Source organism: Molossus molossus, unplaced genomic scaffold (assembly GCF_014108415.1).
Source record: "Molossus molossus isolate mMolMol1 unplaced genomic scaffold, mMolMol1.p scaffold_m16_p_7, whole genome shotgun sequence".
NCBI classification, from domain to species: Eukaryota; Metazoa; Chordata; class Mammalia; order Chiroptera; family Molossidae; genus Molossus; species Molossus molossus.
In genome coordinates this window covers 96,825,775-96,852,886 of record NW_023425401.1, presented here as the reverse complement: position 1 = coordinate 96,852,886, position 27,112 = coordinate 96,825,775, and the positions used below count along the sequence as shown (strand labels likewise).

The 27,112-nt window shown below is 46.5% G+C and overlaps 1 protein-coding gene across 1 annotated transcript in view; it reads right to left on the bottom strand.

Annotated features, from left to right (window-relative positions):
* Nucleotides 1–27,112, bottom strand: part of LRGUK (leucine rich repeats and guanylate kinase domain containing) — a 111,749-nt gene that overhangs the window by 79,922 nt on the left and 4,715 nt on the right. Inside the window, exons 2-6 of the mRNA XM_036246338.1 lie at nucleotides 23,393–23,500; nucleotides 20,956–21,037; nucleotides 16,821–16,921; nucleotides 13,107–13,188; nucleotides 4,733–4,857 (exon numbers count right to left, since the gene is read on the bottom strand). Coding sequence (XP_036102231.1) covers nucleotides 4,733–4,857; nucleotides 13,107–13,188; nucleotides 16,821–16,921; nucleotides 20,956–21,037; nucleotides 23,393–23,500 — 498 coding nt within the window. The remainder of the gene's footprint in view (nucleotides 1–4,732; nucleotides 4,858–13,106; nucleotides 13,189–16,820; nucleotides 16,922–20,955; nucleotides 21,038–23,392; nucleotides 23,501–27,112) is intronic.

Below are 27,112 nucleotides of genomic sequence, written 5' to 3'. Positions count from 1 at the left end.
AAACACTCCTTTTTCCCAACCCCTATGTACCCAAAACAATGAATTGTGGTGATAATAATTTGCATTTTCTTGTACATTCCATGACTCCTTGGGTTGGTTCCTTAACCTTGAGGTATAAAAATATGCCACAATAAAAATAAAACTTTTAGTTTGAGGATCGTAATAAAGACAATTTCGAGGTTTCAATTAATGTTGTCATGCCCATCTTTAAACTTTTAAAACTTTTAGTAAGCACTTATAAACTAAAAATTAAATTATAGCCCTGGCTAGGTGGCTCAGTTGGTTTGAACATCATCTCATACACCAACAGGTTGGGGATTCAATTCCTAGTCAGGGCACAGACCTAGGTTGTGGGTTCAATCCCCTGTTGGAGCATGTACGGGAGGGAGGCAAGTGATTAATATTTCACTCTCACATTGATGTCTCTCTCTCTCAAGCAATCAATTAACATATCCTCAGGTGAGGATAGAAAAATAAATTATTGTACCTCTTCTTCTATAATATTTTTACTGGTACATTTAATAGCAAAAATTCATTTTCATCCTATTTTTCTTAAGATTTCACTTCATTAATGAACAAGATATGTGTCCGTTAGTATAATTTATGGCTCTTTAAAATATATTAATGCAGTGTTGATGACCTATTAAGCTGGGTGACAGTACACGAGAGCTCATTAAACCATTTCCTTTATTTTTATACATGTTTGAAAAGTCTATAAGAAGAGGGAAAAATACTCATAAACCCATTTGCCTAAGCTAAGTCAAATTTCCTACTGTTCAGAGTTCAAATAAGTTCTAGAATGTGTAATAGAAAAGAAATACATGACACTAAACTTAACGTAATGTCGATATTAATTAAACTTTCTGAAATAAGACCTCAATATCCTGCTTTAAAAAATGGCCACATATCAAGTTATATACACTGTACTTCTTTGCAAAGAACTCTGCGGATGGTTAAGGTAGCCTGCATAACTCTTTTTATTTATTTTTTTTATTTTTCACCACAGAATATTTTTCTATTTATCTTCAGATAGAGTGGGAGGGAGAAAAAGGCCCTGGCTGGTTTGGCTCAGTGGTTAGAGCGTCAGCCCGTGGTCCAGAGAGACCTGGGTTCGGTTCCCGCTAAGGGAATGTACCTCAGTTGCAGTTTGTCCCCAGCCCTGGCTGGGTCATGTGGGAGGCAGCCACTCGATGTGTCCCTTTCACGTCAATGTTTCTCTCTCTCTCTCTCTCTCTCTCTCTCTCTCTCTCTTCCTCTCTCTCCCTCCCACTCTATCTGAACAAAAAATGTCCTCGTGAGGATAAAAAAAAAGAGGGAGAGAGAGAGAAAAACATCAACATGAGAGGGACACATCAACAGGAGGCAGCAACAGAGGCACATGTCCTTGGCTGAAATCGAACCCGTGACTCATTGGTCTGTGGGCCGACACTCTAACTGCTGAGCCAAATAGGCCAAGGCTCTTTTTTTTAAAAAAAATCTTTCCATTTATCTTCAGATAGAGTGGGGACGGGGGGAGAGAAATGTTGATGTGAGAGAGACACTGACTGGCTGCCTCCCACACAATGAGGTGCATGCCCTTGAGCAGAATCAAACCCGCAACTCATTGGCCTGCGGGGCCGACGCTCTAACCGCTGAGCCAAACCAGCCAGGGCGGTCTGTGCAACTCTTTCCAGTGTCCCTGCTGGCTCAGAGTGGAAGGCGCCTGGGGGGACCCAGGCACAGAACAGTTTCACTGCATAGATAGCCTATGGTCACAAAGGAGAGCAGAAGCGAGAAATACTCAGAAAGAATCTCCCAGTTCCTGGGTTGAAAGTCATCTCGTCAAACCCTTTAACCAATGCAGAGACACTGATGCATCGCTCCTCAAACCGGACCCTGGTGTCCACAGGGACTTGCTTGTTTGGTCATGACTGGGGGAGGGGGGGAGGGCCTGAGAGAGAAGCCTTTTCCTTAAATATGTAAAATGAGAAACATTCACCTCTCAGTTTGAATAACAAATGGTTCTTACCAAGACCAAGTAAAGTTTGAAATTTGAAATGCACTGTCCTTACTTGTCAGGACAGCCCACCAGGGGACCACCTTTCCCCCTGACATTTATCACTAAGTTGATGCTAGACAATTACTGGTGTGTATAGTGAATTGTTCTTTTTTCTCTAAGTTGTGAAATAAAGTATTTTCAGTAGTAAAGCAACTGGTTTTCTGATTCCACAAATTAAAAAAATGAAAGCATTAAAAACTGTTGAAATAAATTATGTATCCTTTTACTTTATGTATTTTATTAACATGGAAAAGAAAATCTTCCTAGTTTCAAAAACTGTAAGGAAAATGAATGCTGGCATAACCTGTATTTTCTAGTTCATGTTGGGTGGTGGGGGCAGAGATTGGGAAGAATCCCTCATTGATTTGTAGAAAAAAATAAGTCTCTCGTGCTTTTTCTAAAAGCTGCTTTGGACATGAAACTGTCAACACAGATTACTTAGTTATTGAAACAAACTCTTAGGAGGACAGTGCTGTGTGGTTAGTGTTAATCAGTCCAAGTCTCGCTCCCTCCAGCCCAGATCTCCTCCACATACCATGCTCGGCTGGGAGTTACCAGGAATGCCAACGCAGAAACGATATGTAAAGAAAGGGATAAACTACAGACGGAATAGCAATACTGTTGCTAATCCTTCAAATTACCATAACTTCAAAATGTGACTTGTTTACAATTCTCAAATTTGCAACCCAATGTATCAAATTCATTTTCATTCATGCTTTGCTAATCTGCCTTAGTGGGCAGAAACCAAGAAACTGCGGGGAAGTGATTAACCCTCACCATGCCTCCTCTCCACCCCTGGCACTGGGAACCAGTCCTGGACCCTCACCTAACTCACTGTAAGGAGTGAAGGGTCTGAAAAACGCACTTCCGTCCCCAAGCTGGGTGGTGCATTAACACACAGCCATCCAGCTCTCTGTGGTTAGAAAGGCAGGGATAGTATATTGTATACATCAAAATTCTGCAGACAACCCCAAATGTCATTTCAAACACAGGTCAACTCTCCTGTGGGATAGTTCACATAGGAATTTAATAAGCTACCAGCCTCCCGGCTTAACCCCTCCCCCCTGCCCACCTTGTGACAGATAAAATAACAGCAAAGCCATCTAAGGGTCAGAAGTAGGAGGAAGGAGGAAAGAAAGAAGAAAAAATCCCGGATAATCCAGAAATCAGAAAAAAATCCCAGATAATGTATTATCAGCCCCAACATTAGTGAACTACGCTATTGTTTCAAAAACACTGTGTATTGGGGACTATTATGATCCTGCTGGCTTTTTTGTAAATTATATTTTCCTTGAGTCATAGTCACACAGCATGTCATATAGCTAAAGAAGAGTGCTGGCTATGGAAAAAAAATAAACAAGTTGAAACTCTCTGACTTGGAACTGCTCATTTATTCTCAGTACTAATTCTGGTTGTTAGAGGGGAGACTAGCATATATTAACATAAGAAGACTGCAAAAATTCAGAGCCCAGAGAACACCTTGTGGTTCATTTGAAAGCAAGAGTGTTAACAGCAATAAATATAATGCTTAACTATGTTTAAATGTTATTTCATCAAGACATTATAAAATGTATTTTTTATTTTCATTTATTTTTTAAATTTGTTTTTCTATCCTCACCCGAGGACATTTTTTTTGCATTTACTCAGGTACAGTGGGAGGGAGAAAGGGAAGAAGAGAGAGAGAGAGATACATCGATGTGAGAGAGACACATCGACTGGCCACCACCCACACGGCCCCAACCGGGGCCAGGGACAAACTGCAACCGAGGTACGTGCCCTTAGCGGGAACCAAACTCAGGACTTTCTGGTCCACCGGCCGTGAGCCAAACCTGCCAGGGCTAAAATGTACTTTTAAATAGCTGTTAAAAGTACACCTCTCTCTCAGCCCTGGCCGGTTTGGCTCAGCGGTTAGAGCGTCGGCCTGCGGTCCTGAGAGACCCGGGTTCGGTTCCCGCTAAGGGCATGTACCTCGGTTGCAGTTTGTCCCCGGCCCTGGTTGGTTGTGCGGGTGGCAGCCACTCGATGTGTCCCTTTCACGTCGATGTTTCTCTCTCTCTCTCTGTTCCTCTCTCTCCCTCCCACTCTACCTGAACAAAAAATGGAAAAATGTCCTCGGGTGAGGATAAAAAAAAAAAAAAAAAAAAAAAAAAAGTACACCTCTCTTTCTCAATGTAAAATGTCAATCTTTTGCCCTGGCCAGTTTGGCTCAGTAGTTGGAGCGTTGGCCCATGAATTAATGAGTCGTGGGTACAATTCCGGTCAAGGGCACATACCTTGGTTGTGGTTCGTCCTCGGCCCTGGTCAGGTCGTGCGGGAGGCAGCCAGTGGAAGTGTCTCTATCACATCAATGTTTCTCTCCCTCTCTCTCTCTGTCTCTCTCCCTCTCTCCCTCCCTCCCACTCTATCTGATGATACATGGAAAAATATCCTCAGGTGAGGAATAAAAAAAAAGTCAATCTTTTGAAAGAATGAATTTGGATACCAAATTAGAAAATTATTTCCTTTAGCATGAAATATTGCACACACACACACACACACACACACACACACGGCAAAGACCAAACAAAACTGAAGACAGTAACATACCATTAAACAATTCTCTCTTTATAAAGCGGAAATTCCTAAACAATTATAATGCATACATTTACTGAAATGTTCACTAGTACTTCTAAAGAATGGCCCCGTGGGACTCACCAGGCAGAGTATTTTGATGGGGAGCGAGCCTAAACCATGAATCTCCGTGATCTTGTTTTGGGCCAGACTGAGATGAGTCAGATTGCTGCACAGCTCTAACCCGCTGATTTCTTCAATCTTATTGCCTGTGTACCATGGCCACGTTTAAGGAAAACGTTGTTAAAAACATTTCAGAGAAAAAAGAATCGGTGTGCAATCTGATAGCAGCAGACACAGAGCAGTGTTACACGCCAGTGTAGGAAGAACAGTGCGTCTTGAAACATATTTTTCATACAGAAGTGAATACTAGCACGACTTCAAGTGAACTTTGTAAAGCTGTATTTTCTGAGTGTGCTCAGTTATATTTGCATTCGCATGTGACTCAGAAATTTCAGAGGCTCATGGCTGACCCCTAGGTATGTTTCCTTGGTTCCTTACAGGTCTCCATGGGAAACACCAGTGCTTCCCACAGACAGACTTCTGAATGGAGTCGCCCTGGAGATGCAACATGCAGTGAGCTTCACCATCATCAAAACCCAGGTAACAGCCGGGAAACGTCATCTGCTACAAATGCGGGTAAAGAAAAGCCAATACCCTGGTACAGAGAGGAAGAGCCCTTTCTGTTCTCTCTTCAAAATAAATGAAGCCAAAACTCGGCCTTGACCTTCTCCTCTGTTGACTAGGTTTCTATTCACTGCTAAAATGTTAACTTATTGTGTGTGCTCCATCCTTGTAGACAGTTAACACTACGTCTCAGAGTCACCGCGTCTTCTCACCTCTCTCTGGCCTCAATCTCTTTGGCAAATTTCCAGGATCTAATATCACCTCCCCACCAAAGTTCCCCTTTCCCTCCCAAGTAGCCTAAGACATCACTGTTTTCTCATCCACTTGTAATCTTCAGGGCATCCAATCAATCACCAAACCCTGGCATTTTTGCTTTAAAACATCTCTTGAACGATTCCCTTCCTTTTCGTTCATTCCTCTGACAACTTAATTAAGCTTGAGCACCAATGGGTACTTCCAACATCCTGTCCCCAAGCCAGCTTTCATACTGTAGTCAGGTTAATTTTTTTTTTCAAGTTATCGGTTAGATATTATGCTGCAATTAAAAAATTCTCATAGGACAAATTCCAAACTCCTCACTCTCACATTTAAGGCTGTTCACTTTAAGCAAAACCTATTTCGTCAATTTCATCCCCATTATAACCCAGTGAGAATTCTGTACTTCTGCTGGGTGGATATCCTCCCTGGGTTTGAAATGTACCAGTAACTTTTCTACTTGGCTGGGCATCTTCCTTCTTGCTGCTTTCTAACTCCTCTCTAAACCCTGCCTGTTCCTCAGGCTCCATTTTTTTTTTTTTTTTATCCTCACCCGAGGATATTTTTCCATTTTTTGTACAGATAGAGTGGGAGGGAGAGAGAGGAAGGGAGAGACAGAGAGAAACATCGACATGAAGGGACACATCGAGTGGCTGCCACCCGCACGACCAACCAGGGCTGGGGACAAAGTGCAACCGAAGTACGTGCCCTTAGCGGGATCTGAACCCGGGTCTCTCTGGACCGCAGGCCGACGCTCTAACCGCTGAGCCAAACCGGCCAGGGCCCTCAGGCTCCATTTCAAATTCCACTTCTGTTTTTCCTTATTTTAAAGATTCATATTCGACCAACATCTTAAGTATTTATTTTTGATAAATAATCTCATTTGCTTATTTCTTTTTAATTCCATAAGTACAAATGATAGATTGGAAGAACATATTCACAGTATAATAGTAGACCAAGGATTACTACCCAGACTACATAAAGAATGGCCATAAACTAATAGAGAGAGAGGAAAAAGAAGAGAAAAAACACCCAATTTAAAATGAAGAAATATGTTCAGGATATTCCCAGGAAGTTCCCAGAAGAGCAAATCCCAGTGGTTAATAAACATGTGAAGACACTTCATCAGCCAGAGAATACCAATGAAGACAAGCTCTGCCCATCAGCTCAGCAAACAGGAAAGGTTTGGACACTGCGAAGGTTCTAAGGAACGATACTTTCATAGCCAGCAAGAGGGTCCATTGTGATACTGTTACCGGGAAGAGGTTTGGCAGTAAATGTGTCTCAGGAGTTCCACGTGTTGGTATCCACTCTAGAGAAACCACTTCTTCCTTGAAGTCTTTTCTGTTCAACTTCTAACCCCAAGCTACGTCCTTCCATGAGTCATTGAATCAACAATCACGGAATCACTTTTTCAAAGGCAAGGAAGCGGCCATAGGCAACACAAAAACATACTCCGCCTCAGAATTATTTGTAGTTATCCTAACTCTACCACTTACGAGTTATGGGACTTAACTTCTCTCTGCTCAGATGTTTCATTTGGTTTTTGTTGTTGTTTTTAAATCCTCACCCGAGGATACTTTTTCCACTGATTGTCAGATAAAGTGGGAGGGAGGGAGAGAGAGAGAAACAATGATGTCGATGTGAGAGAGACACACCGATTGGTTGCCTCCTGCAAGACCCCAACCAGGGCCGAGGATCAAACTGCAGCCAAGGTACGTGCCCTTGACCGGAATCAAACCCACGACTCTGGTCCACAGGCCAACACTCTAACCACTGAGCGAAACTGGCCAGGGCTCAGATGTTTCATTTGTGAAGGGAAGACAACACCAGGGTGCCGTGAAGGCCAGAAGTTAGATCGAGAGGAAAAACTAGGAAATGGGTGTGAATGAGTCCCACGAACCGCAGGACACCTAAAATTGTAACACGTCGCTATCCTTACTGAATTACAGCCACGGGAGGCCAAGGAATCCCATCCCCTACCACCTGGCCAACACACGAAACGGAAGATTCAAGGCCAGGACCGATTCTGCAAAGAACGAGGCCTCAGAAAGGGGCATCTTAGGAAACCGGAAGCAATGATGAGAAGGGTTGCCAAATGAACCAGAAATTCCTAGATTTCCTTCATGGTTGTTTCCTTCAGGCGGAAACCCAGTTCTGCTAGTGGTCGCCGGGCACGTTCAAATCCACTTGCATAAAGCTCCTGCCAGGACGCTCTGCAAACAGACGCTGATGCTCACAGCTGCTCTGCTCCTTTGGCTGTTTAAATAATCATCCTCTCACTAAACCAAAGACCAGGGCTTTGCAGGCGTGGATGGCAACGAAGGATGTGGAATGCCGAACACGGGAGATGAAACTCTCACTCAGTGGAATAAAATATCCTCAGTGTCGGCAATCTCTGGCAAGCAAACCGGCACACGACCCTCTGTCTCGGTTCAGCCGAGGCAGCAATCGTCCTTCGGTCCCGTTGCAGGGGCACTGGTGTCCTGGAAGCTGCGCTCCCACCGACATGTAAGATGCTCTGAGTGATGACGAAGGGTATATACAACACATGCTGGTGGGTAGCTGAGCCAGGAAGCATCCCCATGGAGCCGGCAAGGGTCAGAAAACTAGAAACCAGGAATCCTGGAACCGAAGAGATACTGGAGTTGAAAAGGAGAGCTTGTTTGCTGCGTACCCAGTCATCTGCCGAGACACTAGAGGCTCAGCACATTTCCTTAGGTGCACGCAGCTGGCTAGCTCTGGCTAGAGCAGGGAGTCTTGTTTCGTGAAACTCGTAGCACAAGGGCCAATGGGAGGAGCAATTCGTGCCTCTCGTCCATCATCAGCCTGGGTTCTGCGGCCGCCCTCGGCCACGCGGGCCAGGGTGAGGGGCTGACTGAACAGCTACTGAGAAACTCGTCCATTTCAGAAAGATGGTTTGTTTTCCAACTCTTCATCGCCCTTTAGATTTCCAGGAATTTCAGGCACTGTAAATTATCGAGGTTCTTGAGTGAGGAGCATTTTCCACAGTGGCCCAGCCACTTTCCCGCCTAGTGACTCCCACGCCACTAACGTGACCGCCAGCAACACTAATGGTCGATGTGCAGGATGGCCCCACAGTCGACGTGGCCCGTGCAGAGCTCAGAGTTCACGGCTTGCTTCAGGAACTCCTTGATCGCCCCAATCGCCTGTTTTCTTTCTTTTTTTAAAGAAATACGACTGGCCCTTCCTCCTAAGGTTATTCTTTCACGTTCTTTCTTGGGTCTTGGGACTTTGGGGTAAGACGAAATGTAATCTGATAAGTCACTGAACTATTACAATGTATTAGCTTACCAGGCTAACCCTCTTAGGCATATTTTAATTTTAAAAGGCCACTCTCAGGAGAAAGACTCACAAGGACTGAAAATGATCACAGTGTATCCCAGCGCTAAGGCTTTCGGTCCTGTGGATGAATCTTGGCGGTGGGATTTCAGACGCAGGAGGACTCGGAGGGAAAGAGCCCGGAGGCTCGCAGGCGGGACTTCCCGGCGGGGAAGCGCCCGGCTGGGTGTTTTCACATCGTCACCAGTTCACAGTGCTTGACATGACTTATTCACCAGTTCCCTCTTCGCGCGTATTCACGTGTCTGTGGTCAAAAAATATGGTTCGGGCGTACAGGAATCGGCTTCTAGAAATACTGGCTGTCCATCATGATTCTCTTAGTGGGGAGACCCACAATGATGGCTTTAATCAAAACCCGCCCCAGAAGGTCTGCATCACCTTGCCGGGGAAAAGTGTTCTCCCCTGCGGGAGTGAAACTCGAAGACACGAAACACGCACACACGAGATGGCGAGGTGACACAAGGTGATCATCAGCGAATCGCATCATGGGCGAACAGTGGAACTCGGAAGGCCAGTCTCAGTTCGACCGTCTTCCAAACCATGTTGGACAGTGGGCTGGATCTCGCTGAGGCTCGGGCCCCTCCATGAAACATCAGCTGGTACTGGGTAGTACTGGATGGTCCCTAGAATTCTGGCCTTAACAATTCTGTGAGCCATTTTTCAATTTCATAATTCTATAATCGTAAAGTAAATGCCAACAATCAGTCAGGATTTGTAGGTAAAGAATAAACCGCATCCTTTCTCAAGAATAAGTAATGTACGTACACTTGGCAAAGTTTATCATCTTGCAATTGGGGATGATTATCCATTAATCATCAGTTACCCACATATGAAAGGAAAACAAACTACAAAGTTGATATTTTATACTTAAGTCATTTTGAGGTATTAGTAGAATTAATTGACTATAATTACATCATCAGTATTAATAGCTTGATTAACTACTTTGTTTTTAAATAATTGTTCTGTGTGTTCTTTATGTTGATAATTACACTTTTTCTTTATGTTAAAGTAAAGCGTACTTTTCCCCCCTCAAGTACAAAAGTCATACATGCCCACCAGGGACAGCCTGAACACGTATAAACAGTGTAACAAGATAATGGTCCAGTTTCTCACGCCATCAGCTTAGGAAAGCGTGCGAGGTGCACAGAGAGGACTGATCAGCTTGGAGCTGAGGTCCTCCCAGTGTGGTCCTCAGACCGGCGATATCTGCATGACCTGGGAACGCGTGATCACCGTGAAATCTGGGGTACCGCCCCAGACCTACTCATCAGAAGCTCTGAGGACGGTGGCCAGCAATATGTTTCTTTTTTTTATCCTCACCCGAGGACATTTTTCCATTTTTTGTTCAGATAGAGCAGGAGGGAGAGAGAGGAAGAGAGAGAGAGAGAGAGAGAGAGAGAGAGAAACATCGACGTGAAGGGACACATCGAGTGGCTGCCACCCGCACGACCAACCAGGGCCGGGGACAAACTGCAACCGAGGTACATGCCCTTAGCGGGAACTGAACCCGGGTCTCTCTGTACCGCAGGCCAATGCTCCAACCGCTGAGCCAAACCGGCCAGGGCGCAATATGTTTCAACAAACCCTCCAGGGGACTCTGACACAGCTGACGTTTGAAGCTTGGTAAATAATTGTTTTCAAAGAAATTAATTTACAGGCTTTTAAATTTGTTAATTGATCTAGGTACATCATTGGCCCATATATGATCTGCTTTTTATTTTATTTTATCCTTACCAAAGGACATTTTTGAATTTATCTTCAGATAGAGCGGGAGGGAGATAGGGAGGAAGAGAGAGAGAGAAACATCGATGTGAGAGAGACACATTGACTGGTTGCCTCCTACACAACCCCAACTGGGGCCGGGGATGAACCACAACCAAGGTACGTGCCCTTAGCGGGAACCGAACCTGGGACTCTCTGGTCTGCGGGCCAATGCTCTAAATGCTGAGCCAAACGGGCCAGGGCTGCTTTTTATTTTTATTATTTTATTTTTTAATCCTCACCCGAGGATATTTTTCCATTGATTTTTTCAGACAGAGTAGGAGGGAGCGAGGGAGGAAGAGAGAGGAAGAGAGAAACATTGATGTGAGAGACACACATGGATTAGTTTCCTCCTGAATGACCCTGACCAGGGTTAGGGATCAAACCGCAACTAAGGTACATGCCCTTGACCGGAATTGAACCTGCGACTCTTTGGTCTGCGGGCCAATGCTCTAACTGCTGAGCAAAACCGTCCGGGGATGCTTTTTATCTACTTTTAGAAACATAATGCACACTCTTGAAATCATCATCATCGCCATCACCCACCCCCAACCCAAGAAGTAGAACAGTCATGATGACATCCATCCATCTCAGCACACCCCTCCTGCGCCAGCCTGGGGCTCCCCTCTGGGAGGTAACCACGGTGCCGAATTGTCTACTGCCTCTTCCCTTTCCCACCGGCTCTACACTTAAATTATATTTAGTTTATTCAGGTCTCTCCTATGGCTGCATGGGACACAGTGCATCTTCACTGCTGTGGACTGCGCTGTTGTCCAAGTTGCCCACAGCTCACGCTTTCCCTCATCTGCTTCCCTTTCTCGAGTTACTAGTAATGTGCTACAAGCAGCCCTAATTCTTGTATGCGCCTCCGGGCACACGGATGCCACACTCCCACGCGTAGGAACAGATACTAGGGAATAGGGAATTTGGATGTTCAACTTTACACGATGGTATAAAGTTGTTTTCCAAAGTGGTTGAACCGATTTCATATCCACAAGCAACGTAAAAAGAGATGTTTGATCTACTTGTTCCCCAACCTTTGGCATTCTTAGATTTCTTAAATGTTGTCCACTAATCACTCATTGTCATACAAAAGTTCCAACGGGTGTGGCGCTGTGTTCTCAGCGGCCCATCCAATGTGAAAAAAGGTTTTTTTCCTACAAAATATGTCTTCAAGAAAACACACCTCCCATCCTCCCATCGCAGCCTCATCGGAGCGTGTGTCCCAGCTGCTGCAACGCCCTGGAACGAGGCGCCCAGCGCCGGCCATTCATTCTCTCGGTGGGTGGAAAGATACTCACTGGGAAAGAGAAGGGCCTGCTCCCTTGTCACCCAGAGGACATCGGTCTCTGGTGTGAACAGGAGACTCACGCTCATTAAACGCAGATGCCCAGTCAGCCGAGGCTCTGGAAGGCAGAGCGGACACTTCCAACTGGGTGCTCCGTTCGGTGGGAGCCCGGGTGAGACAGATCTGTTCCTGAAGGGGGCTGCAAGCCAGAGTTGTTCTTTTTTTAATGAAAGCATCTTCTAAATATGCCAGAGAAGCCTGCTATTTATTTATTTATTTATTTTTCTATTTATCATCAGATAGAGTGGGAGGGAGGGACAGAGAGCAAGAAACACTGATGTGATAGAGCCACATCAACTGGCTGCCTCCCGCAGGACCCAACCAGGGCCGGGGACTAACTGCAACCGAGGTACATACCCTTGATGGGAATCGAACCCCAAGACTCATTGGTCTGCGGGCCGACACTCTACCATTGAGCCTAACCAGCCAGGGCAAAGCTGGCTATTTAATGGGAGCTTAGGCCCGGCTGCTGTGGCTCACTGGTTGAGCATCGACCCATGCACCAAGAGGTCACCGGTTGAATCCGGGCACAGGCCCAGGTTGTGGACCTGATCCCCAGTGGGGGACATGCAAGAGGGGGCCAGTCAATGTTCTCTCTCATCGATGTTTCTATCTCTCTCTCCCTCTTCCTCTCTGTCCCTTTTAAAATCAATCAATCAATCAATCAATCAATCAATCAATCAATAAAGGGAGCTTAGTATGATTTCTTTTATAAAATAAATAATCACTAATTTTCCTATGACCATATCTGGATTCTCAGATACTAAATTTATATAAAATAGGGTACAAGTTTAAGTAAACTTGAAAAGGAGTAAAAAGAAAAACAACTTTCTATCTCATTATAGAATTAAAAAGCCCACGTTGATTAGAATGGCTGTCTCGCTCAGCTTCTCGGGTATAAAACGCTCTTGGGAAGTGCTGACTTGTAGTCTTATTCCTTGGTAAATACGGCATCTCTCCCCACTTTGTGATTATTAACTCTTAGTTATTTAAAGGCGCCACACACCTCTATAAATTGCTTGTTGGTGCTGTTCCATGTCATCTGGTTCACGCCACTTAATGCCTCTATTAACCACATTTCCCCCTTTACTTATCAAAGGATACTGTCCAGAATTAGCTTGGTGAGAGCCTGGTATGCCGACAAATCACACATTTCAGAAATCTGGTTGTAGGAAAAATCCACCTTCTGAGGAGAAAAAGGAACAATGTCACACTTTGTCGTCCGTCTAAACCACGGTAAGAAAGGCCCAGCAGGCACGTGTTTCTGGGTGTAGGGTTAGAATTCTCTCCTGCAAACATGTTCATCCCTAGTTTGTCACTGCCTGCCTGGGGCCCCGTCTGTCCCCCTGAGAGACCCTGGAGACCCCCTCCCTGTGGACGGAGAGACGCCCCATGACCCACACACTTGTCCTGCGGCTGTGCGCTCCGTTTCGGCATTTGTTCAAACGTCCTTGGCCTCCCTTCAGGATTTCCCTCGGCCCCACCCGTACCCCTTTTTCTTCCAGACCACTAATGCCAGCCACTGCATTCCCTTGGTTTACCACATATCTCGTCTCCCTTTTCTAGCTTTATCTCGGTACATTCCCCACATCACCCCCGAATGCCAGAGAGATCTGCCTAGTTCATCCCTCGGGCCCTGCCTCTGCCACTCAGCACTGCGTGAGGAGAGCGTGCTCAGCAACTCGTTGTCCCTGCTCAGAACCATGAGATTACAGAGGCACGGCATCAAATAACTTCATCTAATTATTTGCCTACCAGCAAAGGATAAACAAAAGTGATTTTTTAAATAAAAAGGAAAAAATATCCTAATTTTGTTGAAACACTGCACTGATAATTTACAGGACACGTTAAAACCATTTTCTGGAAAACTATGAAGCAATTATACAACAGGCAATATTCTTTCTTATCTTTTCGTACCCTTTGAAACAGTGATTCCATGGGGCAGTCCCAGAGACGTGGAAGTGGGGTACAGACTGACAATCCCCAGAAGAGGGGGTGGTAGGGGAGAGATAAACCACAGAACTTATATGCATGTGTGCATGACCAATGGACATGGACAACAAACTGGGGACAGCGTGGGGGGGGGAAGGGGGAATCAGTGGGGGGAAAAGGAGAAACATCTGTAACAAAAATTAATTAATAAAAAACAAAACAAAACAGTGATTCCATCCCCCAAAATGTACTATGGTTATTTTATTGATGCGTTAAATACTAGATACTTTAAATACTAAAATCTTTAGACACTGGATTCTTTTAAAAAAAGAAAAATTGGCAACAACTGAAGTAGCGAGAGCAGAAAACTGGCCAAGCCGATTGCAGTGTAGCGTTAGAACCAGATACACACCTAGTAAAATACAAGCGTGTGAACCACAGGGAGAACAGAAATGTGCAAACTAAACTGTGTTAAGTAAAAAAAAAATCAGACCACAAAACATTGGGCATATACAAACTGCAAACATGTAAATCATATCACGACTGAAGCAAGACGTCAGTCTGGCATGATGTCGATGGAGTTTCATGCTCGCTTTTTAAATATATATATATATATAAATAATGATAAACTAAAAATAAACATAATTATCTGATCTCACTTCAAACTGGCACTTTTTCATCAACACCTTTCATTTGGTCGTGTGTGTCTCCGGTGACGTGTGTCCAGCCCCCCGCCGGGGCTGTGTGTCAGTCCTTAGCCCTCCGTGCACTGCCACCAGGTGTGCCGAGAGACCCGAAAGGCTGAGGTTGCTCTGCCTCCCGCGGGGAGTCCCACTGGCTCCCAGAGCTTGTAGGAGGCGCCCCACAAATCAAAGGAACCTTCTTCCCCTACTAGGGGCAAAAACATTCTAGGAAACGCAATGAGTGAAGCACAAGCCCCTGCTCTCCAGGACACGTGGGCTCCCTCTGGCTGGTGGCACAGGCTCGGAGAGAACAAGTAAAAGGGAAGCAGAGCTTCCCCAGAGGGTGGGACACTGCACGCCAGCCTGACTTACTGGGAAGACATGGGCCGTGGGACTCATACAGCAGGTTCAACCCCAGCCCTGCGGACTCCCAGTGAAGACAGTTACTTAACCTTTCTGTGCGTCAGCGTCCTCCTCTGTAAAATGGGGCCGTTCCAGCTGCCTCACAGCTCTGAGTCAATAGGATACTGCTCTGAAAACACCAAGGGGCCTCAGCTCTCCCCTCCCAGGCTCACGCGAGTTCTCCTGGCCCCTCGTCGGGCGGCCTGGCATTTCTCCAAAGTTCCCAATATATTTGCTCTCATTTTCCAGGAACGTTAACGATGGGGTATCTGCCTTAGTGATCGACACTATGGACTTGGGGTAACACCGATGTGTCAATGTAGGTTCACAGCTGTAACAAATGGACCGGTCTGGTGCGGGACATCGATCGTGGGGAGGCTGTCTGGGGGCAGGAGGCACACGGAAATCTTTACACCTGCCTCTCATTTTTGCCGTGAACCTAAAACTGCTCTAAGCAACGACAGAAAGCCGGGGTATCTGATTTGATGTTCATTTGCAGAGTCTTTTCTGAGAGGGTGAGGTACGGGTGTGCGTGGGAGACACTCCATGGACGGTCTTCCCAGGGCAGAGGTCGCACTGACTCCCTGGGGCCTCGGGCAGAGCGGGGAAGCCAAGGAGGGAGACGAAACAGGTCTGCCCAGGAACCTGGAGACCGTGTGACCACATGGGCATGGACAGGCATCCAGTGCAGCTAGCTCGGGCAGAGGAATGTCGCCATGGCGCCACCGTGTTTTCAAAGGGGACAGAAATCACCCCTAATGATAAGAGTGGAGTGATGGGAACAATGGGATGTAAGAAGACTGTCTCACTGGTAGGAGGGACATCAGATTCTTGATTTCATATTTCTACAAACGTTGGCAGAATACTTTGGACCTAAGTTAATCTGATTTTCAAACAAAATGAAACCAGTAGCTAATAAGCAATGGTTGATGCCCATTCCCAAAAGTAAGTTTTAAGTTAAATATTGAGGCCGGTGGAGGAACACTGATCCCAAGCTCTGTGGCACTGGTTCCCAAACTTGTCAGCACATTCGAGTCCCCAAATCCAGTCACTGCTTGGCCACTTGAATCCGAATCTGGCAGCAGCAGTGGTTTTAAAACTCCCCAGGTGACTGCACCGTGCAGAAAAGTGTGGGAACCAGCATCCATGACCTCTCTGCCTACATGGTCCATGGACTGGCAGCAACACCACCCCCTGGAAATCACCCTCCCCGGCCCCGCCCCAGACTTCCTGGTCAGAATCTCATCGCCACAAGAGCCCTGATGAGCTGTGTGCACCGGGCAGGTCACAGCCCAGGGCCCTACAGCAGAGCGAGCTGCAGTACCCACCACTGCTCACAGGGCCCGAGTCTGCCCCAGAAATGGGAAAGCAACTGCAGAGAGGTAAACGTGGAGACCTGAAGCCACCACTTCCTAAGAAAACCAAGGGCTGGATCCATGAGGGCAAACTCTGACCCCCGGAAACCGGTACGGATCTTTCACATTAACACGATTCTGCTGTCATAAAAGCTCATTTAAGAACTAGTATTTAAATCAGAGAGCAAGAGAACAGAAGGAAGCTGGTTCTTTGGTTTGAACGCTAGGTGTTAGCAAAGTTTCCTGAGAAGATTCTCCATTGGCACACCGGCTCTCTTTTCCAAAATAAATACCCCAAAGCCGTCTCCCTTTCATTTCATTTCACATATTTACACTATTTACCCCACCTCTTATTCAATCTGAATTTCCAGTGTTAGTGCCATTTTGCTTATTAATTACTTTGCAAACCAGTTAACATACGCAATTGGTGTATCGATGAAATCTACCTTGAGATTTTGGGGTGGCTTGAAATCGAAGAATGTAGTCAGTTTATTCTGAGAAGCGTTGAGTTCTAGAAGATAAGGCATACAACTCACACAAGACAAATCTGGGGAGAAAAAGAAACACATAATAAGGTAAGGCAGCACATAAAAGCTGGGCAAAGTCCTTAGAAACAGCATACATTACGCGAGAACACGTTGAAACCATGCCAGAGGCAAGCACGTCTCAGTCACTCCAGGTGAGCGAAGTGAACAGGGTGTGACACACGCACATACACGCACACACGCGCAGAACACTCCCTATGAGCCAGTGCTTGAACCTTCCTCCCAGGGCCTCCCAGCCCCTCCATCCCCCTTTTCCAGGACGGCCACGTAACAAACAGCCGAGGCCTCCTCGGTGTCCCAGCTCACTCCACCTGTCCAAAGCTTCAAAAACTGCCAGCCCTATTCACTTATTTGTGGAATATAATGAACAAAACAAACTGATGAACAAAATAGACCAAGAGACATAGAGGTAGGGTACAGACTGACAAGCCTCAGAAGAGGGGGTGGGGGGAGGGGGGAGGTAAACCACAGAACTTAGATGCCTGTACGCATAACCATGGACACAGACAGCAGTGCTAGGGTGGGGGGTGGGGGTGGGGTGGAGGATGTCAATGGAGGGAAAAGGAGAAACATCTGTAACAAAAATAAATTAATAAAACAATTAAAATAAATAAATTAATTAAATGCTTTAAAAAAATACTGCCAGACCTGGAGGAAAGGACGAGAAACTAAGGCCATATATAATCCTCTTGATAATTCGCCCCTATATAATCCTCTTGAATTAGGTCTTTTCAGGAAGGCTGGAAATGCCAGTTAGAGAACTTTCTTCACTATAAATTGTGTTTTATTTGGACTCCATCCTAAATCTCATTCATTCCTTGAAGCGATTTAAATTATCGCTGTTATGCCCTGGCCGGTTTGGCTCAGCGGTTAGAGCGTTGGCCTGTGGTCTGGAGAGACCCGGGTTCGGTTCCCGCTAAGGGCATGTACCTTGGTTGCAGTTTGTCCCCGGCCCTGGTCGGTCGTGTGGGTGGCAGCCACTCGATGTGTCCCTTTCACATCGATGTCTCTCTCTCTCTCTCACTCCCTCCCACTCTACCTGAACAAAAAATGTCCTTGGGTGAGGATAAAAAAAAAAAAAAGAAAAGAAAAAGAAAAAAAATAAATAAATAAATTATCGCTGTTATTTTACTTTGACTCTGGATCAGCCCAAATGTATGTGTGAGTTTTCCGTTTTATCCCAAGCAAATAGTCTGAGCCTCAGACACTAAGTCAAGGACTGTAGTGGTAATATTCACTCCTAATGAAACGACACATAAAACACAAAAAACGAAGTTGCCGTCTGTGGCCACTTTGCCACAGACGTGCCTCGGGGCAGGAGGAGATGGGTCTGGGGAGAACCCGGTTAGGCCTTGCCGCCCAGGGCCTTGTCCTCCCCCTGAAAACGGTAGTGACAACGTCTCCCACTGTCCTGGGTCACGGGACCTGCGGATACAGTCCCTGGAGCCAGGAGATCCCCACCGGTTTCCACTTGGGTCCGCTGGCCTAGAGCACACCTCCTTCAGCCCTTGCAGGCAGGACAGTCCCCTGAAACATCAACCCTTCGGGGGGTTAATGAGCGAGTCAAGGAGGGTGGCCTGTGAGGAACACCTATGGAGAAAGGGTGTTGCCTTCCAAGTGTCCTGTCTGTCCGCTCCGAGCTCTGTGGCTCAGCTCTGCTGACTCCCACCAGCCCCTGTACCCCTGGAACTGATCTTTCTGTGGGCAGGCGAGGGCCGTACCGTGGAGTTCTGTCTCCAGGCAGAAGCAGCAGCAGCAGCTACCACTAGATGGAGATGAAGAGATGACAAGTACATGTCACAGTGGGTAGAGGGCCAGTGCTTTCAAATCACTGACGGAAAAAGTCACAGTCTGGGTTGCTGGGCTTCTTCTAACCTCAGGCCTGTTAATTCCCTGCTCGGTGTAATGACCTCTATGTCCACCAGATGGCAGGAGCACCTTGCGGCTACTACATCCGTGGTTCCCAAAGTGTGGTCCAGGACCAGCTTCACTAGGGAACTAACTAGAAATGCAACTTCTTAATTCCCACCCCAGGTCTGCTGAATCTGACACTCTGAGGGTGGGGCACAGCTCCCACCCCCACACCCCAGGTGATCCTGATGCAGATTGGTCTACATCAGTGCATCAATAACACCATCTTCACAACTACAGAAATCTACTGTACTTTATAGACAGTGTAGGCTCTCAAACACTTGACGAGTTAATAAAACAGGCTGTAAAAGATGGGAGAAGACTGATCTGAAGAGGGAAGCTTCATTCGCAAGTGTGAGCTCCCTGCTCAGTGACAAGGGGGCGAAGACACACCTCTTCTCTCTTCCCCTGAACTAGCGTTACTGGAGCCACCCAGAATCCTTATCCAGTCAATGAAACCAGCCTTGGAGGTGTGGGGTCGGGCGAGCTCCTGCCAGTAATGCTAAAAAAGTCTTTCTGATGCTATGATAGCTGAGATTTCCTTTAAAATAATCCTGGGGAGGGGGCGGGGAGGTAGAGACGAGGCAACATAGGCTGGTCATTGTTGAACCTGACTATTCATGACGGTAGGCTCTCTACTTATTCACATCTTTGTGATTTTTCATAATAAAGTGTTATACAAATGTGGGAGAAAGTCTTTCAAAACAGTAGCATTTTGCCTGACTGGTGCGGCTTAGTGGATTGAGCATCCTCCCATGGACTGAGAGGTCTCGGTTGGATTCCCAGTCAGGGTACATGTCTGGGTTGTGGGCTTGATCCCCAGCAGGGGGCGTGCAGAAGGCAGCTGATCGATGTTTCTCACATCAATGGTTTTTTTTTTTCTTTTAGTTTTTTTTTAATCTTCACCCAAGGAAATTTTTCCACTTATCTTCAGATAGAGTGTGGTGGGGGAGGGGGGAGAAAGAGAGAAACATCAATGTGAGAAAGACATTGACTGGTTGCCTGCCCCCCGCCACGGCAGACCAGGGCTAGGGACCGAACAGCAACCAAGGTACATGCCCTTGACTGGAATCGAACCCACAACTCTTTGGTCCACAGGCTAATACTCTAACCACTTAAGCCCAACCAGCCAGGGCTCACATCTATTTTTCTATCTCTCTCTCTAAAAAAAAATATATATATATATATATAGAGAGAGAGAGAGAGAGAGAGAGAGCCTATATATATATATATTTTTTTACATATATATATTTTAAAAGAACCTAAAAAAAAGTAGCATTTTCAGAAAAAATATGCTAGAATATTTCTTAGCCATTGAAATAAAAGTGGATTTTTATTATTGCAGTCATATGAGGCAAAAATCTTAAAATGAGCCAGAGAAGACCATATCAGCAAAACTGAAGACAAACTAAAGAAGAGAGAAGAAGGTTTATCAGTAAAGAAAGCAGAAAAAAGGACTTCCTTCCTTAGAAGTCTGAAGAAAAGACTTTGTACACTTTAACCTCAAATAAGATCAGAATTTTAGAAACAAGGATCAAGGTTTCAAGAAAATGTAACTAATTTCATTAAATGTGAACAAGGTGTCACAACAGAGAGACTATCTAGAACTCGAAATGTCAAAATCAATAGTTTAAAGAATCAACTAAATATATAGAGAGAGCAAAAATAAAGGAAAAAATTAATCTGTGAATTCCTTGAGCTCGAACAAGTAGATGGCCAGGAATAAATGTTGATGCAAATGCAAAATAAAGGAAAGAGTCCATTAAAGGGGGGGGCGGTGTGAATTCATCTTTACTGAATAAACTAGAAGAGGGAAAGAAAAGGGAGCGGTGGAATATTCAGGAAGCATTAAAGAAGTAAGGGTCCGTCTCTTAAAAGGCCAAAGCAGACCTCCCGGCTGGTTCTCTCAGCCACAGCATAATGCTGCAGGTGCACTGACCTTGACATTTTCCTTAGTCACCAGCAGTTAGTGCCTTTTTCACATGGAAAGCACTGGATCGAGATGTCAATGGATCCCCGACAGTATTTGTATCAAGTTTGTACATTAAACTACATTACATACTGCAAAGGTTACATTTTGAAATGACTCGGTATCCATCAATTTACGACAATGACAATGACATACCTTCAATTTTATTCACTGAAAGATCCAACTTCTGTAGGTGAACATATCCACAGAGGATGCTAATGTCAACTAAGTCATAATCCTGAGAAAATAAAAGGTAAAAGACTTTAATGTTGCCTTTACTGGTTAGTATACAGCCTTCTCACGATGTCTAGAAATAACAGTTGACAAAAGAAACCCAGAATTTCTTTCATAAAATAGAGTCAAAGTGATAGGACCAAAACCTGAAGCCAACTGCTAATAGGATCTCCAAACAGACTATATGCCCGTTGAAGAACGCATTCCTCTGATGCAAATAATAGCTTAGAAAACCAGTGTTGTTAGTGAGAGCAAATACCACGTGAAAAGGCAAATTAAAGAGTGCCATGAGGACCTTTAAAGCAGAGTTTATATTAAAAAACATGTAACAGCAATAAAGCCACAGCCTTTTTCTGGTTGAAGAATTCCGCCTAGAATTTAAATGCAGTGTTAAAGCGAGCTCACACCTAATCGGACCGTTAATTACAACACTGCCCACATTCTCACGGGATCATTTTCAGATCTCCCCACAAGTGATCCCATCTGACCAAACACACCTGGGAGATCCCCAGGACAGAGTATTCCCACTTCAGAGAAGAGGAATCCGAGGTACAGAGAGGCGTGTAAATAGCCTAAAATCACATAGCGAGTTAGTGACAGAGAAGCAGACCCAAGTCTCCGGAACGATTTTCCAACATTCCTTCCATGACATCCTGCTTCTAGTGACCTTCAACAGGGGCAGGCGGGGTGTTTGGTCCCTTGGAACAAGGACTCATATTGTTGGCTTATGTCGTGATGTCAGAGTCAGAAAAAGCCAACCACTAAGTATCATCATAAGCAAGTTCTCAAATATAACAACAGTGTTTAATAAAGGCCACTAGATCCCGGCCGGTGTGGCTCAGTGGTGAGTGTCAACCCATGCACCAAGAGGTCACCAGTTCGATTCCTGGTCAGGGCACATGCCCAGATTATGGGCTTGATCCCCAGTGGGGGCATGCAGGAGGTGACCAATTAATGTTCTCTCTCATCGATGCTTGGCACAATGAAAACTACAATAATGAAATAGAGCCATACTGGGCTCTTAAGAAAACGATGACTCTGGTAAGAGAGAAGCTACATACACAAACAATAAGAGAAAGTAAAAAATAACATATGACATTACTAAGACATTGGGGGGGTGCAGGAATCACTAAACCAGAGAACCCTAAGAAAGTGTATTCAGTAAGACAGCTTATGAAGACAAAGTAATTCAACCTGTAATATTTCAAATGTAAGGAGGCCAGTGGTAAAGTAAGTTAAGCTTCAGCCCATCTGGCTGAAATAAGATTTAAAGAATTGCTTTTTTTGGTAGATCAATTTAAGGCACAGTGCTACGTACATAAGTAGAATATTGATCGGAAGGGACTTGTGTGGGGATGTACTGGCTGCTGGAATTACCCACCGTCCCACTGCCTAACACAGTGCAATTCACACAGGGTGCTCCTTGTATGATTGCCCGACTGGCTGAGTCATCCATAAAATGTTATAAAGTGCAAATAGGAAAAGATGAGAGCCTTTATATGCTATTCTCAAAGGATATGCCGTGGAGCCAGCGTGGGTACAAAGAGCTCCAGGCTTCTTGGATAGTTCACTAGTTCAAATCCGCGACACAGCCGCCGGACCATGAGTTTTATACACTTGAGCCAGATTTTGGTGCCGTAGCAAAATTCCAGTGTGTTTTTTCACCTATTAGTCTGCATTTACTCCAGAAATACTTAATGCTTTATGATGTAAGGAGGCAAAAAGAGTGAAATTGTTTTTCTAGGGCTATAGAAAAACAAAAAGGCAGAGAAGCTGAAGTATTCCGAGGATTCTTGTCTTATGATAAAATTGGAGCCAAGATTGTGTGCTACACTCTGACAAGTACCTAAATCTTGAAAGCTGATGACTAACAATGCATTTTTCCCAGTAATGATAGGTATCTTTGGGGAAGGGAGCGAGAGCGCAAAGCTGCTTCCTTCTTGCCCTACCAGGGGGGAGAGAGTCGATACCAAAATCCTTTGTTCCCCTGGATCCAGACATAAATTTTCGTCTTGGCACTGATCAGAGAGAAAATTCTTGAGAAGTTTTTGATTAGTGTTACAGAATCAAATTCAACCTTCTGGAAGGAAGGCATTGATTGCTATAAAATAGACTACTTAAGATGAAAGAAACAGACTGTGAAGGGAATGAAACAAAGGAATTTGAGAAGCTGATTATTGGACTGGCCAGGGCTCTTTGATGTCTAACATTTACATAAATAACTCTTCTCTCCAGTCTCTATCCAACGCAAGGCGCTGAGGGTTGGGGCCACCCCAAAAGCTATGCATGCCAGGAAGAACGCATATGGCCCACCCAGTGTCAAGACGTAGCCAGACCATGGTGACATGGTCACACTCACCGATAAAGTCAGATTGAGGTAGACCTGCTCAGTCCCAGAACCTGAGCGCCCCAACTGGTAGAGCGCCTTAGCCACCATCTCCTCTCTCAGGACGCCATCAAATTCCTCCTGCAAAAAAAGTCAGGAGAGGTAGACAAAGAGGACTTCCCGTTGACCAAAAACCAAGCCAGCTCATCAGATCCAGCACTTATTCAGTATGTTATATATCCAGGAGCTGAGCCCTCCAAAATTTACCAGCCCCCCAAAGAATTCTGGGTTGAAGACATAGAGATGATATATGATTAAATCAATATCTATCAAATCAGTGCTTTCATTGCTACTGCATGTTCAGGTGGTCACTTGCATTAGGGCCTCAAAGTGGAATAATACAGCAGTAGCATCCGTACTAGTGGTGACAGTTACACTGATTGTGTCTCCTTTGCAGGCACTGTGCTAAGGACTCTCAAGGGATCAACTCGTTTCCTCCTCCTGAAGACCCACCCATGGGCCTATGAAGGTTAATTTGCCCAAAACCACATAGCTAATATGTGACAGAGCCAAGACAGAACCCAAATCTGTCTGACCCCAGGGCCACTGTAACCACGACACGGACCGCCTGTCCACACCCTGAAGGCTGCTTCTGTCCAATGAAAGCACAGACGTCTCTGAATCTGGTATTCTTGCTGGAGGACACAGGTCTTCAGTTAGCTTCCTACTGGCTAAGTTTGCTGGATTCACACAATTTACTAGATTTATTGAAAGGGTAATCACTGCCCTGGCGGGTTTGGCTCAGCTGTTACAGAGTCAGCTGCGGACCAGAGAGTGCCAAGTTCGGTTCCCGCTAAGGGCACGTACCTCGGCTGCAGTTTGTCCCCGGCCCCTTTTGGGGTCATGTGGGTGGTGACCACCGATGTGCCTCTCTCACACCGATGTTTCTCTCTCTCTCTTCCCTCTTCCTGCTCTATCTGAAGATAAATGCAAAAATGTCCTTGGGTGAGGATAAAAATAAATAAATAAATAGGTAATACTCATTTCCATAAGGAGGTTGGCCCTTGGTCTGTAGACAGCTGGGGACCAGTGGTGACAGAAAGAAGAGACAACAGGTGGGCGAGCGCTGGGTGTGTGCTGCCGTCGGCTCCCTCACGCCCCACACGCTGACACTAACGTCACCATGGGGCAGAAAGGCAGAAACCACACAGGTCCACGTGTAACTAGCGAGCCCGGGACTGTGACGGCAGAATGTCCTCTCGGGTTTCTCCGTGAACCCAGGGACCGGGAGAGCTGCTCCAGCTGCTGCCTGGGGCGCAGGGGGAGGCTCACGCTGCCTGAGGGTTTCCTTTCTCCCCAAGTGCGCACTGACCCGGGGAGAGCGCACGGGCCGGGGGCTGGGCTTCGAACCCCGGATCTGCCCTTTTGGGTACATGCCTTTGGGCAGATAAAGTTCTCTCTTAGCCTCAGAGTCTTCATCTGTAAATGAGAAATATTATCTTCTCTTAATGTTTTGGGGAGAATGAAAAAAAAATAGTCTGTAAAGGTCTTAACACGATGGCTAGACTATAGCAAGTGTTCCCAATAAATGACAGGTGTTACTACTAATTGATGAAGTCAGAAATCCCACGTTTTACTTTAGAGAGTGTGAAGGGGGTGTGTGTGGGAGGAGAGAAACACTGATGTGAGAGACACATCGACTGGCTGCCTCCTGGACGACCTCGAGACCTGAGACCGAGATCAAATCTACAACCCAGGGATCAACCCCGTGACCCTTCGGTGCACGGGCTGACGCCCTAACCACCGCCCAGGGCAGACATCTCACATCTTAATGTTTCATTCATCCATACCAACCAACCTGTTCACAAAGTGGGGCAAGATACTTACTTTTCTAAATAAAGTTCTAATTTCTTATAAAAGACCTGGGAAGGGATAGAGGTGGGAGTGTCACCTTCCCTCCAAAACTTTTCACCTGAACCTCTGAAATTTACCCGACCCAGCCCCTCCATTTCCGGGATAAGAGAAGATGCTGGGTTTCAGTGTAGCCATTGATGTGAGACCAGCGGCCCAGATCCCCGAGGCAAGACTCCCCACGCAACGCCCTCACCCCTCCTTGGAGGTCCCTGCCCTTTGTCGGTATCACGCTTTTGACCTCTGGTCTTTGGTCATTTTCAGTCCTTTTATGCCCTGTCCCTCTCTTGGGGGCTTGGAGTCCCCAGGGATGGCCATTCAGCACCCCCGCTACTCCAGCACACAACACAGTATGACTTCCTCAACTTCAGACACCTTCAGATTGATTTCCACCCAACTTCAGCCCCTGACTCCCACGACCATGCCCTGGACCTGGTCATCATGCTAACCTGCTCCAGCCTAGAAATCTCAAACCCCACGATTCCAACACTCGCTGATCCCACAAGTGCTATCCTTCAACCTTCCAACACCTACCGCACCTGTTCTTGGACCACGACAGGCTCTCAGACGGTTCCCTTCTGAGTCTCCTGTCCGCTCCGGACTACACTTCTGTCCCTGCTGGGTATCCCATGAGCAATTTCAATGTCTCTACACGCAAGGGTCTGCCTCCCGATGGCAGCCACCACACACATACGCAAATCTGAACTGAGTTTACCAGCAGCACCAGGCAGGGGTTGTGTCCTGCTCGTCACACGTGGACGAGGACACAAGCAATTTCAGGACTTGGATAAATATTACAATAGAGGTAAGCGGGGCGTGTTGACTATAAACAGGGCGTCCTCCTGGGCATTTCTAATGGGGGGAGCAGGAGAGTAAAAGGCTTCCTCGGGGAGAGGGCGATTCAGGTGAGACCCGAAGCTGTGAGTTATCCTGGAAAGGGGAAGAAAGGGCAGAAGAGAGGGCCCAGAGGGCGCTGCAGGCAGAAGGGGAAACGTGCACGAACTCACAAGGGCAAAGGCACAGCCCATTGGGGGAACTGCGAAGAATTCCAAGGAGCTGAGGCGTAAAGTGGGAAGGGGAGTTCAGTCCTAGTACAAACACAGGTTGAAGAATTAATGAACCCACTCTCCCCGAGTTGCTGAGCGGGCTGGGAAAGGCCCCAGACCGTGAGTTCTGGGGCCACTGTAAAGCCCCCCCCCCCCCCCCCCCCCCCCCCCGCTCCTGGTAGCTGGGTCTGGGGGCGTCGGTCCGCCTCTCTTCCTCAGCCGCCTTTCCACTCCCGCCTTCCCTGGTCAGAAGTCCCTCTCCGGGAGCTGTCCAGCGCTCCACCCTTTGGCCCGGCAGACACCACCGGACACTGACCCTCCATGTTCTGCACCTGCCCTCCTGCTCCGCACCGGGGTCTCAGAGAAGGCCTCCACCTCGGGTCCCACTCCCTCTGTTTCCTCAGGGACCGTCAGCTTCGCCCTCTGTGGCCTGGATTTCAACCAGTCACTCTCCAGCCATACAAGTTGTGAGTGTGTTCTGTCCTCAAAGGGCTCCCCTTCCGTTCTGCATGTTCCGCTGTCTATACCCATCAGCTCCCTTAGTAACCAAGCGCCTCTAGAGTTGCCTTCTCATCCTGTAGTTACCCTCCTCGCCTCCGGCTCCCCTCCCTCGCCTCCGGTTCCCCTCCCTCACCTACAGCTCCCCTCCCTCACCTACAGCTCCCCTCCCCCGCCTCCGGCTCCCCTCCCCCGCCTCCAGCTCCCCTTCCTCGCCTCCAGCTCCCCTTGCCTCCAGCTCCCCTTCCTCACCTACAGCTCCCCTCCCTCGCCTCCAGCTCCCCTTCCTCACCTACAG